Below are 20210 nucleotides of genomic sequence, written 5' to 3' on the forward strand. Positions count from 1 at the left end.
AAACATTTTATATGGTAGGTTGCATGTGGACCACATGTGGCCCAGGTTTTAAATGTCATGTCAAACCTTAAATGTGTTGTTGGTCACTTGCCATTGCCATAACTGACCTGGGGGGACCTCATCTGGGCACATATTTGGCCCTGAATTACATGCTTTTATAGTTGCTGTGAAATCAACATGGATTTGGGACTGAATCTCTCCTCCCATTTGACCTATTTAAACCAATCACTGCAGCCCAATAATCAGGAGATCCCCAGTTTAATTCCTGGTCATGCCACAGCACCCACCCGTGGCTTGGAGTTCTGAAGAGCAGTGGTTCCCAACCCTGGTCCTAAAGGAGGCACCTGCCCTACACATTTGTTTTCTGGTCTTTTTGGTGTGATCTTCAGCTGAGGGTGGTTTCTACCAGGGTTGGAATCCACTGTCATAGAGTATATAACTGGTATCTGTCTCTCTAGGTTGGTATGACGGTCCTCCCTCCCTTCAGCTGTCCAATGAGAATGCTTTAGAGGCAGTTTGAAAAATGTGTGTGAATGTGTTTGGCTGCCTTTATGTGACTTAGAAGCATAAACTAGCCTGTTCACCCTGCCAGTAGTTATAGGTGAACAGTAGCAGTTATCTTATTGGGTGGGAGTTGAAAATAATTACATTAGGGGTGGGGGTACCCAGAATTTGCCTATCAATAAACAATATTTGAATAACTCCAGGAAAGAGATGTGAAGACATTATCAAGTCTGATTACATCTGGAAGGCGTAGTCAATGTGCACAGAAGTCAGCAGTAAGGCCAGAAGCAAACTCACAGCCCTGACAGTAGACAAGATGAAGGCAAGCTGGCGAGACGTCTTGGCCAGCTGCTACAAAGCTCCGAATGCAGCTTGCGTCGCATAATGAACTGTCCTGACTGTTTCAAATGCAACGAAACGAAATGAGAATCTCCAAAGTATTTCAAAAGTGTGTTTCTAGCCTAATGACCAGACCCAATGGTAATAAATTGGGGAAGTGGTCATATTTATTATGCTTAGTTATATACTTAAATAGTGCTCTGTGTTTATACTGTATTCAGTCTTGAACAAATCATATATATATATATATATATATATATATATATATTACAGTCACATTCCAGATTAATTCTGCAGTACCCCTCCTTTTCCACTAGTTGTCAGTAATTCAACAATATTTTTTTCTGATTTTCTGCCCAATTTGGGTCGCCATTTACCCAACCCATACATATTCTCCCCATCATATGTATTTTGCTGGTTAACGGCATCTCTTTTTGCGAGCTCCGAGGGATCCAGTTGACTAAGGTGCTGCCACTATGACCTGAGGATCACTGGTTCAAATCCCAGGTCATGCCACCTGCCATCAGCAGCTAGAACCCCAGAGAGAGCACAGCTGGCCTTGATTTTTTACCCCCAGCGTCTCTTTCCGAACTGCAGCTGATGCAACATCATCAGGCAACCAACCTGCTCTGAGAAAAGCACGATGAATCAGCCTGCAGACGCTAGTGCCAGCCTGCATCACACTGGAGCGATGTGGGGAGGAAGTGGCATCTACCCATCCTGGAGAGCAAGGCCAACAGTGCTCTATCGGGGCTCAGGCTGCCGATGGCTACCGGCATGATCCTCTGGTCATAGCGACAGCGCCTTTTTCCACTGAAATTCCCATTTTTAACTTCCTCCAGAGACACATGCCCTCTCATGTCAGACCTCACCTTCATGAAGTCGTAGACTTTTCTGCAATATAAGGTTATATAAGAACACACTCTTCATTAATGTGGCCCCTGCCATCCAGCTCCACTCAGAGTGCATGCATTGTACGGCCACCCACCCGTAGCCACGTAGCTGTGACCGTTTCAGGTGCGTCTTCACGGGCAGAACTATTGAGAGCGGAGGTGCGCTGGAGTGCAGCTGCATTCTGGGAAAAAAAAGCTGTTGCCTCTTCTCATCCCTCCATCTGCTTGTTTGTGTTGACACATTTAGCAGGGTGAAAAGGACAAACATCTCTCCATCACTGCGGCGGAGAGCTGGATATCCAGGGATTTCGCTCCAATCACACGGAGCTGAGGGCTAAATTGAAGGAGTGCAGATGGCGCGAGCAATCACGGCCGCAGACTGCTTTCAGCGCGAGTATCCGTTTAAACACAAAGCTTCGGGGAAACCTCGGGGCGCTTTGTAAAAAAAATCACGGCCTGCAAGGACACCCTGGCTAATCGGGCTGCAGTGAGGAAAGAAGGCAATTTGCCCTGACGTCATATTCCAGGCAATCTTGCTAATTTAGTCTGGGCCACATGATACTGGGTTTGAACTGAGCCGGTCTTCTGTATCAGCGGCTCTCTGGACATGATTAAAAAACTCTATCAACTATCCTTAAATCGACCCTCAACACGGCACACAGCTCGGTCTGCACCTACCTTAGAGTACATGGCTCCGTTCAGCACTTCCCCATTGCGGATCCAGATGATGGAAGCAGCGGGCTTGGCATTGTCGGCGTGGCACGTCAGGTTAAGCGGGTCCCCAGCTCTTAAGCTTACAATGGGGCCTCCTTCAATGATGGGGTCTTCTGGGGGAACTACATAAAGGGGGAAAAAAGAAAGCAATTTCAGTCAGTATGTGCACAAAACACATCCACCGGCACTGTGATAGCTCTTCTGGAATAAACATGGTCATCTGAAGCTTGCAAAAGACAAACACACACACACACACACACACACACACACATATATATATATATATATATATATATATATATATATATATATATATATATTACACCCTGTATGTTGCTGGTTAACAGCGTCTGTTTTTGCGAGCTCTGAGGTATCCAGTGGACTAAGGCCTGCGACCCGAGGATCGCTGGTTCAAATCCCAGGTCATGCTGCCTGCCATCAGCAGCTGGCCTTGCTCTCTCTAGGTGGGTAGATGGCTCACTCTCTCTCCCCACATGACTTCTGTGTGATGCTGGCCTGCATGGGTATCTGCTAGATCCATCATCAGAGCTGGGTACCCCACGCTTTCCTCTGGTGATGTTGCATCGGTGGCAGTTCCAAAAGTGTTGGGAGCATTGCATGTCATAGGGGGAGGGTACTAATGAGTGGGCTGGGTAATTGGCTAATTAAAATTGGGCGGAGAAACATTAGGTAATGGCACTGCTTTTCATTTTAAACATGCAAAGCTACTATTAGACTACAGTTAGCCCATTAGTCTCTAGGACTTCCAGTAGATTTATTAATTTGTTTATTTATTTATTTATTTAGATTTTTGTCCAAGAATTGGTTCCACTTATCTGATTTTTTTGATGTGGTTAATTTGAAACGCATGGCTTTATATTACCAATGGAAAGGCTTGTTTGGCTGCCTATCAACCATGAGTGAAGAAACCCTGATTGGGTAATTGTTTGAAAGTACAGTATTGGTACTATACTTCAGTTTATAAACAACAGGCATGACACTTCTCTTAAATGCATGCATTCTTTGGGTTACAGAAATCTCAACAGCCTTCTCTGAAGGCCCAGGAGGCCCCTCGCTGCTCCGGGCTGTATGAAAATGACACCATTAGGTGAAATTCTTTACAATTTCATCACAGTTGTTGCAGTTTAACCATGTATTTCTCAGTAAAGACCTGGCACAGAGCTGCTGCCATCGGTTTCTATTTCTAATACGTAAACATAAAGACAGTTAGGCTACTAGTGGTGGTAAGTTGGTGAAGTCAATATTTGATTTATTTATTTTTCTCAATAAATTGGTCCCACCTATTGAAATCCAATGATTTTATTAAAAATGCCAGACATGTGTTTTTTGGTTCACAGAAATCTTTAGGCTTTCAGAAAGGCCTTACAGGTTCCCGACTGGTTTTAGTGGTTTGGGGCCACCTATCTATCCCTATAGGTCTTTCAGTATGTTTGCTGGGGTTTCCACACACGTCTGCGTCACTGTGAGGTTGAAAATTCAAAATAATTTCTGGTGAAAAATACCCAGCTAGGAACATGACCATTGATCATTGATGAAGGACGAGAGGGTGGTTGACCTTCCCTGTGCATGAACAGATGAGCCACAGCCTATGACTACACCAGCTTGGTGGACAGTGAGCATATACATACGGTCATATGAACAGGAAGTGATTAAGCGTTGCAATGCCAACATATGTCACTGCCAGTTGTCCAGACGACATTGCCGCTGAGCGAGTAGCTTCTTCCTTTCCGTTTTGCATTGCATTGTGGGGCAATATTGGCTCAAAATCATAACCACACTTAAAAACCGTATACTCAACTTTGACACCTTTTGCTATATACTTTGCTGTATGACTGTGTGTGTCTTGACCAGGGCAGCTGCATATAAAATCATGCAGACGATGAACCCACACAGTAATTTGTGTGTGTGTGTGTGTGTGTGTGTGTGTGTCAGGAAACTCTTCCTTTTTCAAATCCTATCACTTCATATTGAGCAGACAGGCGCGGGGAAGCGGGACGGGGTGGGTGTACTCTGGCACTTCTAGAAAATCCAGCGGAAAAGACATCATGCTAAGGGCTGAGAGCATTTTTACTTAATCTTTATTTAATGAGAGCAGGTGTGATTTGTATATACATGGAAGCCATTAGATTGGTACGACATGGGAAGAAACGCAGTGGTGTGTGAGTGCGTGCATGCGTCAGTGTGTGTGTATGTGTGTGTGTCTAATAGTAGCGGAGGCCGGATTGAAGTGAAAGGGAGTTTGACGGGGCGGAAAAGCAATCGGAGGAGCGGTGGGAGGGAGAAAGAGAGAGAGAGAGTGCATGTGTGTGTGTGCGCGAGGGGGGTGCGCGAGAATGAGTGCGCGAGCGGCGCTAAGGCCTACACACTGTAGGTTCATGAATGGCACTGATTACACTCTGTATCTTTCTCACTGACATACTCACATGCACAAGCACACCCACGTGCACACACACACACACACATTTGCTTGCTCGGGCCCTGATCCTCATGCGCTTTATTCAAACTCCACTGAATTATTGATTGGCCTACAAGCTCATTACGGAGCAAATCTGGGGCAGGAGGAAAAATCAGAGGCAAAAGAACAGCTGGCTCTGAGAGAGAGAGAGAGAGAGACAGAGAGAGAGAGAGAGAGAGAGAGAGAGAGAGAGAGAGAGAGAGAGAATGTGTAAATGCTTAGTACATCAGGCCCAGAGGGAAGGAAAAAACAGGGGTAAGGGACAGCGAGAGAGTATATGAGAGAGAGAGAGAGAGAGAGAGAGAGAGAGACAATGAAAGTCTAAAAAGGAAGATAGAAAGTGAGAGAGACAAGAAGGAAAAGAGACATTAAGGGCGTAAAGAAAGAGATAAAAAAACAAATTATCAAACAGAGCAAACCAGATTATCTAGAACACTAGAACAACCACGCCAGAACCCAGTCTAAATTAGAATGCTATTAGGTTCTAAACAGGCAGAGGTCCCCAGCAGAGACAGGTCCTAACCCAGTACCAGCTCAGTGACCGCAGCTCAGCCGTAGAGAGGGGAAGGTGTAAACAATCCTGCTGCCCTGCTGCCCAGCCACTCCCTCCCCACACCTCTCTCAGTGTAATGCTGGTCAGTCAGGTGTCTGTTAGCTGTCGTACCCTCAGAGCGCGCTGGCTACCTAGCAATGCTGCATCATGACCGACTTCACATGTGCCGGAGGAGACGTGTGCTAGTCTTCACACTACTAGTGTTGAGGGCATTGCTAGAGATAGGGGATGTTCACACGATTGGGGATTGGGTCATTGGCCTTGGTTAATTCCAAAATAAATAAATATTTAAATAAATAAACTGAACAAAATAGTGGTGGTAAGACAGTACAAATTATTATTAACAGCAAAAAGTACATTATATATTATGTATATATTATATATTATATATTTATACATTATATATATTATGTATTGATGGCAGCAGAGGCGCTAGACCTGTGGTTGCTTCACTTTTGTATATATGTATATACATCTCAAAAGTGAATAAACCACAGGTCTAGTGCTTCTACTGGCTGGTTGCACTATGATGTGTAGCTCCACCCATCCCCATATGTTTCAATGATCAAACAGTCCATTTTCCATCTCCAGTGTCTCCAAACTCCAGCAGTTAGTTCTCCCTGTGCTGATCTCGGTCCATTTTTTTATTTCCTCTCAAGATATCAGTTTTTAACATATTGTAAGAAGGCGGGGTACACTTGGGAATGGAGTGATTGACAGCCTTGGCTGGAAGAGCTGAACTTTTACTGTTGAACCATTTCATTTAACAGACACACTGGGATTTCAGACATACTGGGAATCCAGGTGGAATATCCACTTTGCTTCTGTGCTGGAAGCTCAGTGAAGGTGGTCTGACACACATACTTGGTCTGGGAGAAGGGGGCGGGTCTACCAAATGAGTAGGCGAGTCTGGTCCCATCTCTGCTCTGTACTGTGCAGACTCTGGTTGCAATTTTGACAACAGGGCGGACAGTTTTGGCTTCATTTAATTAGAACGGAAGGGACCGGAAGCACAGCGTCAGGTTTTCTACACTTATCGGGATTGGCTGGCTGAATTATGAGCTAGCTTGCATTACTTGCAGTGCTGGTACTTCCTTCCTTCCTTCTTTTTTCTTTCGTTCGTTCGTTTTTTTTTTCTTGACATATAAGCCAGCTTACATTTTTAGAAGTATCCCTGTCCTCTGCTATTTCTGTGACATCCAGACAGATGAGGGAAAGGCGAGTGAGTGAGGGCAGATCAGGAGATTACAGTCATTCTAGTTTTTCTACACTGAGGAATCCCATTTGATTGACTTGGCTGAGCTCAATTCAACGGCCGCTGAACGCCAATTAGTCGCCTTAAAATGCAGCGTTATTCACAGCTGTCATGTCAATTGGGAAGGCAGACGGAGTATAAAATACACCTTAGACCCATCTTTTTAGATTGCAAACTGTTAAAAATACAGACACTGCCATGACACACTGATAGATATAGAGGTGAAGACTGCATTCTGCCTAGACTGTCCTTCATAGTCTAGCTGCAAATATAATGTACAGATAGTCCAGACTTTTCACACAAGCTCACTCATTTATCTCAACAATCTTAACAATGTAAACATAGATCATAGCGCTATATGGGGAAAAGTATTTGGACACACCTCTTAATGCTTCATTTAGTCCCATTGCCACAGGTGTATAAAATCAAGCCCCTAGCCCTGCAGTCAACCTTTCTTCCACACATCAGTGAAAGAACGGGAGGTTCTAAAGAGCTCACTGAACTCCAGCGTGGTTCTGTATGTAATAGGAGACACCGCTGCACCAACAACAACAAGTCAGCTGGTGAAATTTTATAATTTCCTCCCTCCTAGATCTTCCTCCATCAGCTGTGAGTGGTTTTATTATTGAACAGTGGAAGTGTTTAGAGCCACCGAGTGTCTGTCAGACCACGTAAAGTTACAGAGCGGGGTTGACGCTGATGACCCTTTCTGTCACAGTTATACAGCAGTGGTCAATAAAAGTAGACACAGGTATTTTAGGCCTTTTTTGTGGCCTTTTGTAGCCCTTTCATCCACAATCCTGTGCACGCATCCTCTCTCTGACAAGCACACAAAGGCAGGGCCCTTAACCGCGCTAGCCGTCATCATTACAGCCGTGTTTGCAAACTCGGCAGCCCCTAATGGCTCCAAATTAGCACTTTAGTGCGGCCACTCAATAGATTCCTCATGAGCCGGTCAGCAGCACGGATTGATCGGCCCTCTTTAATTACCGACTGGCTGCCTGTAATCCCTTGCTTTCTCTCCACTCAGCTTTCTGAAGTGATATTACTCTCTCTCTCTCTCTCTCTGTCTCTCTATCCTATCTTCTACCCTATGCTTTTATTGCCCCGTTTTATTCATCTCGACATTAAAACAGGGCAAATCTTCTCCCTTTAGAAGCTATGGCTAATGTTTAGACTGAAGGGTAAGTGAGTTTACTTTTGAAAGAACGAATCCGAAAAGGCAAACGAATGTTAAGTCAAGTGATGCTTGTAGCTCGTCTTTTCTTCAACACTCCACCAATTCAAACACATGATTTAGCAGACTTGAATGCTTAAGTGCCTATTAGATTACATGACTGAAAGTCTTTGGCTCAGTTGTGCTGCGCAAGCTAGTTTGGGGGACTTTAAGCTGCCGTTCTATATGAAACGAGGACTATGTAGCACAGTATTTATGAGGGCTTCATTAACTCATTTCCTGTCTGCAGATAAGAGATGAAATTGAAGTTCATTTAAAAAAAAAGTGCAGAAGTGTAATAACACTGCAGAAACCCAGCCCAAGCCAGATAAGGCAGGTTTTGTGGAGGGCTTATGTTTCATTAGAGGAGCTGTGGTATGTCAACTGCCTTTAATCAGAGGAAACAGAAAGAGAAGAGAAGAGAAGAGAAGAGAAGAGAAGAGAAGAGAAGAGAAGAAGAGAAAAGAGGAGAAGTGAGGAAGGGAAGAACAGAGAAGTTAAGAGAAGAGAAGAAAAAAGAGAAGAGATGAGATGAGATGAGATGAGATGAGATGAGATGAGAAGAGAAGAGAAAAGAAGAGAAGAGGACAGGAGAAAAGAGAAGAGAATAGAAGAAAAAGAGAAGAGAAGAAAGAAAAGAGAAGAGAAGAGATGAGATGAGATGAGATGAGAAGAGAAGAGAAGAGAAAAGAAGAGAAGAGGAGAGGAGAAAAGAGAAGAGAATAAAAGAAAAAGAGAAGAGAAGAAAGAAAAGAGATGAGAAGAGAAGAGAAGTGAAGAAGGGAAGAACAGAGAAGTTAAGAGAAGAAAAGAAAAAAGAGAAGAGATGAGATGAGATGAGATGTGAAGAGAAGAGAAGAGAAGAGAAGAGAAAAGAAGAGAAGAGAAGAAAGAAAAGAGATGAGAAGAGAAGAGAAGAGAAGAGAAGAGAAGAGAAGAGAAAAGAAAAGAAAAGAAGAGAAGAGAAGAAAAGAGAAGAGAAGAAAGAAAAGAGATGAGATGAGAAGAGAAGAGAAGAGAAGAGAAGAGAAGAAAAGAGATGAGAAGAGAAGAGAAGAGAAGAGAAGAAAAGAGGAGAAGAGAAGAGTGAAGAAAAGAAGAGAAGAGAAGAACAGAGAAGAGAAGAACAGAGAAGAACAGAGGAGAAGAGAAGAAGAGAAGAAAGAAGAGAAGAGAAGAGAAGAGTGAAGAAAAGAAGTGATGGGAGAAAAGAGAAGATGAAATGTCAGGGGAGAAGAGAATAGAAGAGAAAAGAGGAGACAAGAACAGAAGAGAAGAGAACAGAAGAGGAGAAAAGAGGAGAAGTGAGGAAGAGAAGAACAGTGAAGTTAAGAGAAGAGAAGAAAAAAGAGAAGAGGAGAAGAGAAGAGAAGAGAAGAGAAGAGGAGAAGAGAGAAGTAAAGAGAAGAGAAGAGAAGAGGAGAAGAGAGAAGTAAAGAGAAGAGAAGAGGAGGGTTCTAGAAGCAGGCTTGTGGTTACATATTAAAACAGCTCTTTTTAAGTGGATAATTAAATAAAACTATAAATTAAAGGGAAGGGAAATGGATTTGTAATTAAACAGAGTGAGTTAAATATTAGACCAGTAAACTGGGCTCCTTCAAATGTGCTTAAAGCATAAAGCATTCTCAATCACCTGTGGGAGGAAGATCTTTATGCCAAGTGAGAGAGAAAAAGAGAGAGAGCGGCGTAAGTGTCCAGTGTGAAGCCACAGTAATTGCACTGAAATCAAACCCACTTTACTTGCAATTGATGTTTAATTTGAGTGCTGTAGGTGAAATATTGACATCAGCATTGACCCATATTGGGTCTGTAGAATTTAAGAGTTGTGTTTCTATGCATTTGAGCTCATAAAATAACTGAAGAGAAGAGAAGAGAAAAGAGGACTCAATTGCAAGAAAAGTGGGTTTGACCTCACCCTTGAATCAACCCTAAATCCTAACCCTAAGCCTAACCTCACCCTCAAATCAACCCTAACCCTAACCTCACCCTCAAATCAACCCTAAATCCTAACCCTAAGCCTAACCTCACCCTCAAATCAACCCTAACCCTAACCTCACCCTCAAATCAACCCTAAATCCTAACCCTAAGCCTAACCTCACCCTCAAATCAACCCTAACCCTAACCTCACCCTCGAATCAACCCCAAATCCTAACCCTAGAATCAACCCTAAATCCTAACCCTAGAATCAACCCTAAATCCTAACCCTAACCTCACCCTTCAATCAACCTCACCCTAGAATCAACCATAAATCCTAACCCTAACCTTAACTTCCCTCGAATCAACCCTAAATCCTAACCTTAACCCCCCCCCCAAATCAACCCTAAACCCTAACCCTTACCTAACCCTAAGCTTAACCTTACACTTTTAAACCTTGGGTTAAGCTAAAGGTTAGTGTTAGGCATTAGGATTTAGGCTTGATTTAAGGTTAAGATTAGGTTTAGGTTTAGGTTTTAGGGTCAAAGGATTAATTCCACTCACAAATGTCTGCGAGAAAGGCACTTTCAGGGGGTCGGACTAGAGGTCACAGTAAAAAAAATGATGGTCGCAATGGGGAGCTGGACACAGAAAAGCAGGGCGAGTGCTGCTGACAGATCTGGAGCGGCGATGCTGTGAGCTGTGATAGATAGATTGTGGTAGATAGGGCTACCGACAAAAAAAAAAATAAATAAATAAAAAAACTCACGGCAGGAATGGAGACAAGAGCCATACGTGGCTCACTGGCCCAAATCAAAGCTCTCTTCAAATGCTGTCACAAATGCACCTGTTTGCAGCAGACTGGATTCAGTGGCAGGCACTCACTGTTTTGTACACTCTCTGCCTCTCACTCGCTCTTTTCCACCCTCTCTCTCTCTCTCTTTCTCTGGCACTCTCTCTCTCTGTCTCTCTGAGCTCTGGATATATGAGGTTTTAACAGCTCTATGCATGAGTGATGCCCGCCCAAATTGCCTTGCCTATAAAACAGAATGCGGAGGTTTGACTTACAGCAGGAGAGGAAGAAGGCCGGAATGGGAAAATCAACAGAACTAGAAGGGCAAATAAGTTATTTATCTTATGAATAAAATCTAAAGTGTCACGCAACAGGCAGTAGGAGCACTGCCAGATGTGTGTGTGTGTGTATATGCATATGTGTGTGTGTGTCTAGGAACTAGGGGCTAAGCAATTTTTTGTCTATGGGAAAAATGAAGGGAGCTTTCACGAGATACACTTTGTCTTACATATGTTTCCCTCATTAAATGTTCAGAATATGGATAATACCAGCTAACAGACAAGACAATCATGTTTACCATTTGTGATGAAGACGGTGGGCTCCGGGCATGTGCAGCACCTGGGGAGCAGAGAGGGTGAAGGGCCTTGCTCAAGAGCCCAACAGTGGCAGCTTGCCGAGCCGGGGTATAGAACCCACAACCCTCTGATCAATAGCCCAGAACTGCTGAGCCACCACTGCCCCTTAGTCTAGACTACTTAGTCTAGACTAAGCTGGCCGGATTGTTCTGAGAATTTTCGGAAAATCTTTTAGGAAAAGCCCTTCATTTTTCCCATAGAGGAAAACTATGTGGACACAGAGACCCTAATATGGGCATAATGTCAACTACAGAATGGTGAAACAAGCACTCTAGCATTAGGAAGAAAGCAGGCCACTACTGAAGCACCTTCCTTTTGTCTTCTACTAAAAGTCTGGGCCATATGAGGTCAGGCTGTGACAACTGACGAAAGGCTAGGTGATGTCCAACCCAAGCTGTGAATCGACAGTCTCTGTAAATAACCACTCAGGCAGGAATCACGGCAAGCTCATTTTCCTGAACTGCCGATGATGGCACTCCATTAGGCTGTTCTTCACTGTAAATAGCAGAACACCTGAACACCTGCGCTGCCGCAGCTTCGCCCATTCAGGAGCCCAGGTGTGCGAAAGGGGGTTGTGCCCTTAAAAGCACACCAGAAGACAAAACTCCTGGCAAAACTAATAGTCCATTCCAGCAACATCTATTAGGAGCTGAATGTGCAAGTGTAAAATGGTGAGCATCACCTTATTGACTCCATTGTAGGTTTCATATATGGCTCCGTTAAGAAACCGCAACAGTATGAATCATATGTTCAAAAAGAGCACTGAAAAATACTGGAGTTCAGAGTCCTTCAGACATCTCTCTTGCTGTAAAAGGAAATTAAGAAGCCCAATAGTGCACAGTAATAAGAAGTGTAGCTTAGATTCGAGTTCTCAGTGGACTCCACTTTGTATGGACTTAATCAAACTACTATGAATAGCTTAGACTAGAAGTGGACTGGACACCGGAGATCTATCTTGCTGCAGACCTTAGCTCCAACCTTGATCCATGTAATGATTGCCTTCAAAAGTCTTTGATTATCTGGTAGTCTGATTATGAGAAGTGGGAGATTTGGATTGGAGTTAAAGCCTGCAGCAAGACCATAGCCTACACTATACTGCCAAAAGTTGGTGGACAGCTCATTTTCATGGTTCTTCATAAATTAAAAGAAATAATAGGGAGTATGTGCTCCTCTTTGAAGCAGTAAATGTCTGTACTGTTTGGAAATAACTTTCCAGTAGATTTTGGAGCTCTGCAGTGAGGATTTGATTGTATTCGGATGCAAGCATAGAATGGATGAACAGTTTTGCATCATAAATACCACTACAACAAATTTCAAACGTACTGGGTGGAGATCCAGCACTCCAGTTATCTACAGCCCAGAGCTTAGCTTAAGAAAACCCATTCGATCTCATGTTCTATAAAGATCATGCAAGCTATGATTTTTTTTACCCCATTTTCGATAGCCAATTACCCAACTCACTCATTAGTACTCTCCCCTATCACCCCCGAGTAGTGCTCCTGACAATGGGAGGGTAAAGACTGACACATGCACAACCAGCCACCGGCTCTTTTATTGAACATCCGCCAATGCAACCAATGCGCTCAGAGGAAAGAGCAGAGTACCCAGCTTTGATCCATCAGCTAACGGACGCACATGCTGGCCAGCATCACACTGAAGTTTTGTGGGGCGAGAGAGAGAGAGAGAGAGAGAGAGAGAGAGAGAGAATCTACCCACGAGGAGAGTTTAAGGCCAATTGTGCTCTCTCTGACTCCGACTGCTGATGGTAGGGAGCATGACCCAAGATTCAAACAGACTTTTGGACATCTAGTGTATCTCCAGGAGGGGGAGACCTCCTGGTTACCACTGGTTTAGACTATGGTTAGGTTGGGACTGTTGAATGTCTGAATGTCTTTTAGAATGTCTGGCACCATTTCTAAGGTTACAATTGAGGAAACGCAACTAGTTGTGTAGTCAGGTAAGCCAGAACTCTGTGCCCCTGCTTAGCCCACTGAGCAAAACAAGCTAAGGTCAACAGTAGATTTCACACACAGCCAGAATTTGACGAATTTGATGAATGCTTGTGAGGGTTTAGGGCATCTTCCAGTTTGATTACAGTCCATTGTTCATCCTAATAAACTCTCAACCAGGCATTTGATCGCGACAGGATCTGCGTCCTGTTTTTCAAAGTTTGTAATTAAAAGTTAATAATCTTCATGCCTTGGGACTGTTTATCAAACGATACAGCAGAAGTGTGGAGGGTTCTGAGCGCTCTGTAATACGATGAGCCCCAAAGTTCTTGCTGTTTATTCTACCCGGAAGGACACTTGATTTTGCTATAGTTACGGAACTCTAATTAATCAGTCGCTCAATGGCAAATGAAAAACCGACGAGGTAGATTCAGCCCTCGCGTTTTGTGCTGAGTTAATCTCTGGCGAGGCAAATATCTCCTAATGGGCAATTTCAGAACTTAAATTACCAGAGAATGCTTGGGAGTGTATTACAACTCGTGCCGTTAGTTTGCATGACTTTTATGCTGTCTTTCATCTTAGACTGCATCAAAAAAGGCAGTAATCAGAGGGGGATGGTGGTGCATTAATAAGTCAGTTCAAATGAGCAAAATAGACGGGACAGGGTGGGGGACGGGGGACGGGGGGTTGCGAAGACGCAAAAGCAAATTATACAAGCCGAGAGGGTTCATCGGAAGAGGAAAGCAAGGACAAGCTTCATAAATGTCAGTGGCTCAGAATTAATAATGGTTTAATCTCTGCATGCCGTGACGGCAGATTCCACTTTTCTGGCTCCCCCGGTGAGAGGGAAATGCTAGTACAGCGCTGGAATTCTGAATCTGGCAGGGAAGAACACATGATTTCTAAGATTTTGAAGGCTATCTGTCCTCAGGTGAGGCATGGGAGACTCGAGTGGGCAGAGAAGGCAGCCCAGACATATAATTAGCCTCCAGGGTCTGACAGAAAGAAGCCTACCCGCCGAATAAAGCCATTAGGAGCCACCGCAGGTCAATTCAAATCCCTGAGTTGCGCAAAAATACAACCCCAAGTTCACAGGTCACCCTCCAAGGGGGCTGTTTTTAACTTTTCCACATCACTGAGGACTTCAAGTTTGATAAAGGGATTCCAGGACGTGAATTTTATGCTCTGGATAACTTGGAGAGAATTCTTGTCAACCTTCCTTTACAGGTCACAAAAGTAATATAAAAAACTCTCTATTCATCATATTTTTTTATGAAAGTTTGCAAGGTGGAGAAGAAAAGGAGTGCTCCCAAAATTGGATTTTTCACTTTTGTGTTGAAAGTGGGGGGAAAAAAGGGCCGAATCATCCGTGAACAACATTAATCTCACGGAAAGTTCAGGATGGTCAGAAAGTTGGCAAGTAGTGATATGCTTCTGCTCTAATGTCTGGGTGAGCAAATGAAAAAAGCTTCACAGGTTTTGGTATTCAGGGGCTGTTAGCGTTTCACCGCCTAAACTTAGCGATGCGCGATCAAAATATCAAAGTGTCGGCTGGAAGTGTCTGTCCTGCGCCGTCTGCTGCAGAGCTGGCAGATCGCAGTCTGAGCGACGGCAGAGTTATGAGGGGGAATTGGGAAGGCTGAGGCGTTTTCTCCGGCTGTCAGGTACAATGCAGCGGAGAGGAGCTGCCACACTCCCGTGCCTGTCATCACTACGCCTCAGACTGGGCCATCCGCTGCCACGGTAATAGACAGCCTGGAGATGGCTGTGATCCCAGACTCGCATATATTATTGCACAGGTTAGACTCCAAGGACCATATCTGGTATACAAGCAAGGGCCAAGTAGTGGCTAAACAGAAGCAGAAAAAAGTATGATTTTAATGCATAATAATAATAATAATAATAATAATAATAATAATAATAGAAGAAAGGAAGATTACATTGTTGTTAATGATGACAAATACTAACCCATTACTATTAATATCACTACTTACAAGGGGTGTGAAAAAATAAAAACTGACCATAGCCCATTTGTTGTTTAACAATGCATCAGTCTTGTTCTACCCAGTCCATCCCAGTCCAGCACCCCCACTGCCAGGACTGGTAGGTGGTGGGAGCACATCTCAAACCCAAAGTTTGGGATGGTTTCATGAATATGACAATCGGTTTATGTCCATGTGTTCATCCGTGGCGGTTTTTCGGAGTCACTGAATCTGAATCCAATAGAACCCTTTTGTGCAATGTGCTAGAATCGGGGACTCTGAGCATTTAGAGAGGTGCTTCTGAAAAATCTAGGGGAAGTGAGCATCTTAACATGGACCCGAATCTCAGTAAAATGCTGCCAACATATTGGAATCCACGCCATGAAAAAACGAAGCTGTTTTAATAGCAAATAGAGGCCCTACCCAGTATTGGTGTATTTTTTTTGATGTTCCTGGTAAGTGTATCTGGTCAGTGGTTGGGGTCAGTGGTGGTCTCTATCCATGGATGGACAGGGTAGGTTGCAGCTGTTAACCTGTGCAACAACAGATGGTCTACACCCACTAACTGTAACTTAAATGGACAATTAATATGTGTAGTAATAATAATAATAATAATAATAACTACCATAATAATTAGCAGTGCTTGGACCTTTAATAATAAGACTATTAATAAAACTCTAGAGGTCTAATTAATGTTAGCTTCCCAGTCTCTAGGTGACTAACTTTGCTCAAGAAGGGCTGGAGCCAGATTGAAGCTTTCGGGATGAGTCCCTTGGAGCATGCAGCACTTTTAAATTGATGGCGGTTCATTAGACTAACTAGGCTTCGCTGAGGGAGCCCCAAAACAATACCATAATCAGGACCCAATTAATCAAGACCAAGTGAGAATGGGAAAGGGAGGAAAAGAAAAGTGAGTGTGTGTATGTGTGTATCACTTCTCTCCAACTCATTCACCTCCACTCCCTCTTGTGGCAGTAGCAGTGGAGCTATACAGCACAGTGGGTCCTAGACATACGCAAGGTGGGGAGTAAATGGAGAAAATGGTGAGAGGGGTTCCTTTAGACCAAACTAAGGCTTCCATAATTACTCATTCATACCCATTTGCAGTGGAGTGGGCAAGCATGGACCACAATTTGTCTTCTGTCTGTCCCTCTACACCCCTGACTGCTTCCTCCTCCTGTAGATCATTAGTTTCACTTTTCATTAAAGAAGATCAATAAGGCAGGTCGTATTGTGGTGGCTGTGCCACAAAACTCTCTCTCTCTCTCTCTCTCTCTCTCTCTCTCTCTCTCTCTCTCTCTCACCCCCTCTCTTGCTTTCTCTCGCATGCTCTCCTTCTTTCACATTTCCCTCCCATCTATACGCCTCCACAAGCCTGACCACCAGGAGAAGAGATAAGACGTGTGGGTGTAGATGCTATATACGTGTGTGTGTGTGGTCTTTCTGTGCTGTAGATAAACCCACCAGGTGGCTGATTGGAGCCTGAACACAGATAACTACAGTGGCTGCCCAATAACGCAGAAACAGCAACACTGAATAATAACCCAATAAAGTTTAATTAAGATCCACTGACCTCTCCAGTTTAATAATGAAGATGGCAGGATTTGCGGCAGGAAATTAAAAGTGAGAACTTATGGCACCAGCAGGGGAATGTGGTCAGTGAAAAATCTATTTTTCATATTGGACATTACTCTCTTTCCAGTGGCCTGATGACCGGGCATAATTTTGGATCTTATTTTATCTCAGATGGAACCATGCAACTGTTTGGTTCATTTAAAGCATCTCATTAAAAGCAATACACTCTTTAACTATTTTGATAAGAACAGTTTTTACTGAGAGATCTCTGAACAATAGGATCTCTTACAATTTGTACATTTTTGACTACAGTGTGCCCCAAGAAAATTGTGACTATTGCACGATTGATAAGGAGCTCCCTTCTACTGGTGGCACTGTTTTGCCAAATACACACAACCCAGCCTGCCATGTACTCGAAGAAGAGTTATGAAAACAGTGTTCTGCTTTTCTCCATTATGGAGCTTCTAAAAAAAGGAGTACAGAAACAGTTAAGATAAGATAAGATAAGATAATCCTTTATTAGTCCCGCAGTGGGGAAATTCTCAGTGTCACAGCAGAAAGGGATAGCAAGACACTCAGTTACAAAAATGTAGATAAATAATTTGCACTATATACACAATATAAATAAGAATTAAAAAAGCAATAACAATATTATTTACAGGTTATTACAAATGACTCTTAGAGTTAGGGTATGGGTTCAGTTAAGTTCAGGTTGAGGTCAAGTAAATGTTGAGGTTAGGGTTATGGTTGGGTTGAGGTGTTGGTTCGGGTCATAAAATGACATGGGTTAGGGTAAAGGTTAGGCAAGTTAGGGTTACGCTTATGATGAAGTTGGATTGATATGATGAAGAGGTTTAGGTGTAGTAGATTAAGTTTAGGTTGAGGTGCAGGTTTAGTTAAGTTTAGGTTTAGGGTGAGGTGTAGGTTAGGTTAAGGTTAGAAATAGGGTTAGGTATAGTAGTTTACATTTAGGTGTAGGTTGAGGTGTAGTTGGTTTAATTTAGGTGTAGGTTGAGGTGTAGGTTAGATTAAGGTAAAAATTAGGTTTAGGTGTAGTAGTTGACATTTAGGTGTAGGTTAGGTTAAAGTTAGCATTAGGTTTAGGTGTAGTAGTTTATGTTTAGGTGTAGGCTGAGGTGTAGGTTAGACTAAGGTTTGAATTAGGTTTCTGTGTAGTAGTTTATGTTTAGGTGTAGGCTGAGGTGTAGCTGGTTTAGTTTAGGTGTAGAGTAGATTAAGGTTAGAATTAGGTTTAGGTGTAGTAATTTACATTTAGGTGTAGGTTGAGGTGTAGCTGGTTTAGTTTAGGTGTAGGTTGAGGTGTAGATTAGGTCAAGGTTAGAATTAGGTATAGGTGTTGTAGTTTACATTTAGGTCTAGGTTGAGGTGTAGTTGGTTTAGTTTAGGTTAGGTTTAAGTTAGAATTAGGTTTAGGTGAAGTAGTTTATGCTTAGGTATAGGCTGAGGTGTAGGTTAGACTAAGGTTAGAATTAGGTTTAGGTGTAGTAGTTTATGTTTAGATGTAGGTTCAGGTAATTTCACTGTTTACTTTGTAACATTCTCTGTTCAATTCGATTGATTTCAGAGTTTCTGGGCTGTAATCAGTAATTCATGAATATTCATGACAACCGAACTATATTTAGTCACGTTGTCCGAATCCTGAAATGGTCTTTTAGTCACATATGTATGAATTCCTCTTCAGACCAGGCTGCGGTGGATTCCTTTTATATATTGATTATCATTTTGTGGCATATTTTGTGCTAATTCTTAGAAATTAAATTCCCAGATGGACAATCTTTCTGCATCTACTGCTTATCTGCAGCTATCACATATTTATAAGACAGTCCTCCTTCTGCCACACCTGCTACTATTTTCAGTCGTGAAGTGAAGCGTATCAGATTCCAGCAGTATTACAGAAGCTTCAGCCAACAGTCCAGTCAAATTAATGCTAACATGCTGCAGCAGCAGTGCTTAGAACTCTGGTAGACTCACCGAGTACTGTTAGCCTTGCAGGACGGGACCTCATGGCGGCCTGGATGGCCTGGCACTCAAAGACTGCATCATCCATCAGCTCAACTCTCTGGATCCTCAAGTGGTGCTCCCCAGTACTGTGATCTCCAACCACAGTGTAGCGTGGGTAACCTGCAGCAAAGAACAAAACACTATCCGGTCAACACAGTCTTTTTCAGTGCTAGGCTCTAACTTTTAGTAATGAACTATGGGGGATTTCAGCATTCAATAGTGTGTTTGTTCTCGAGATTCGTGAGTTGTTCTTGTGTTCCTACACCAATCACGTACTCCTCAGTAACCTGCTACCCGCAGCAAGGAGGTACTCTCGGTGACTGATGTAACATCAACCACTTGTTAGCAACCACAACATCTCGTCCCATTTGTCTGACCCCAGGATCTTGGCAAATATGTTGATGTTTTGGAACATTTACACAAAGAGCTTCACTGTATGCCTTCATTTCTCTCCAAGGAACCTGGCGAGAACGTAAACAGAAGAGATTGCATGGCAGCAGCTTCACGATACCTGATCACTTGGGTCAGAGCAGAAGATCTAAACTTTCATATGGAACTTCTCTCTTTGTCGTATTTATAAGAACATCTACCTGCCTTACCTGGGTGTATGCTACCTTGGCATGCTCGAAGCCAAGAAGATTGAGACGAGAATGTTCCACGCACTGGTGCATATGGAAGGAGATTCATGGTTTAATGATACATCGAGAGGGAGGTAGGGGTATTTCTGGCTGAACAGACTGTTTTACAACACCACGCCGAGCCAGAGACGCCTTTTAAAAACCCTTCAGCTGTCTATTAGCTTGAAGTTTGAAAGGGGAGTAAGAAGAGACGCTTTCGTCCATTGGGGAAAATAAAGCAGATGAGGACTTGCTTCGTCGTGGAGAGCTTTACAGCACATTTCACAGCCCTCTCGACGTCAATGGGTTGCACTGCTCTCGCGAGGATAAGTCTTCTCTAATTATTAGAGGCGTCTGAATTCAGATGAGATTGGCTATTCAGGAACATCTCAAGGAGTGTGCGAGTTTTCAGCGCAACAAGAACAGGCCCTCTTTACCAAGGCCTACGGGTAATTGATTACCAGTCTCATAAAACAGTCTTGAAGATGATCTTTCCCTGTACCTTTTTTTCTCTCTGTCTTTCTTTTCCAAAGGAAGAGAGAGGATTTATACCAAGGCTTTGGCTTTGTGCAGCTAAATTTACACCTCGGGTGCCATTCGGCTCTCACCACTTAATATCTCCACTGACCCCCTCCCTCATTTGGAAGTCTGCCACTGAATGCCTGGGGGTGGAATATTGATTTTGCGCCGTCTATCGATATGAGTCATGTTCGCTCCGGTGAATTCCCTGTGACATAACTGTCTCGCTGCGTGGGGTGCCACCTGCTCCACGG

The 20210-nt window shown here is 43.4% G+C and overlaps 1 protein-coding gene across 5 annotated transcripts in view; it reads right to left on the reverse strand.

The window, feature by feature from the left end:
* kirrel3b (kirre like nephrin family adhesion molecule 3b) overlaps nt 1–20210 on the reverse strand; it is a 286358-nt gene that overhangs the window by 76226 nt on the left and 189922 nt on the right. For all 5 annotated transcript variants that reach the window (XM_072694719.1, XM_072694717.1, XM_072694716.1 and 2 more), the window contains exons 3-4: nt 18791–18940; nt 2415–2572 (exon numbers count right to left, since the gene is read on the reverse strand). In XM_072694719.1, coding sequence (XP_072550820.1) covers nt 2415–2572; nt 18791–18940 — 308 coding nt within the window. The remainder of the gene's footprint in view (nt 1–2414; nt 2573–18790; nt 18941–20210) is intronic.

The sequence above is a fragment of the Salminus brasiliensis genome, chromosome 13, assembly GCF_030463535.1.
Source record: "Salminus brasiliensis chromosome 13, fSalBra1.hap2, whole genome shotgun sequence".
Classification (NCBI taxonomy): Eukaryota; Metazoa; Chordata; class Actinopteri; order Characiformes; family Bryconidae; genus Salminus; species Salminus brasiliensis.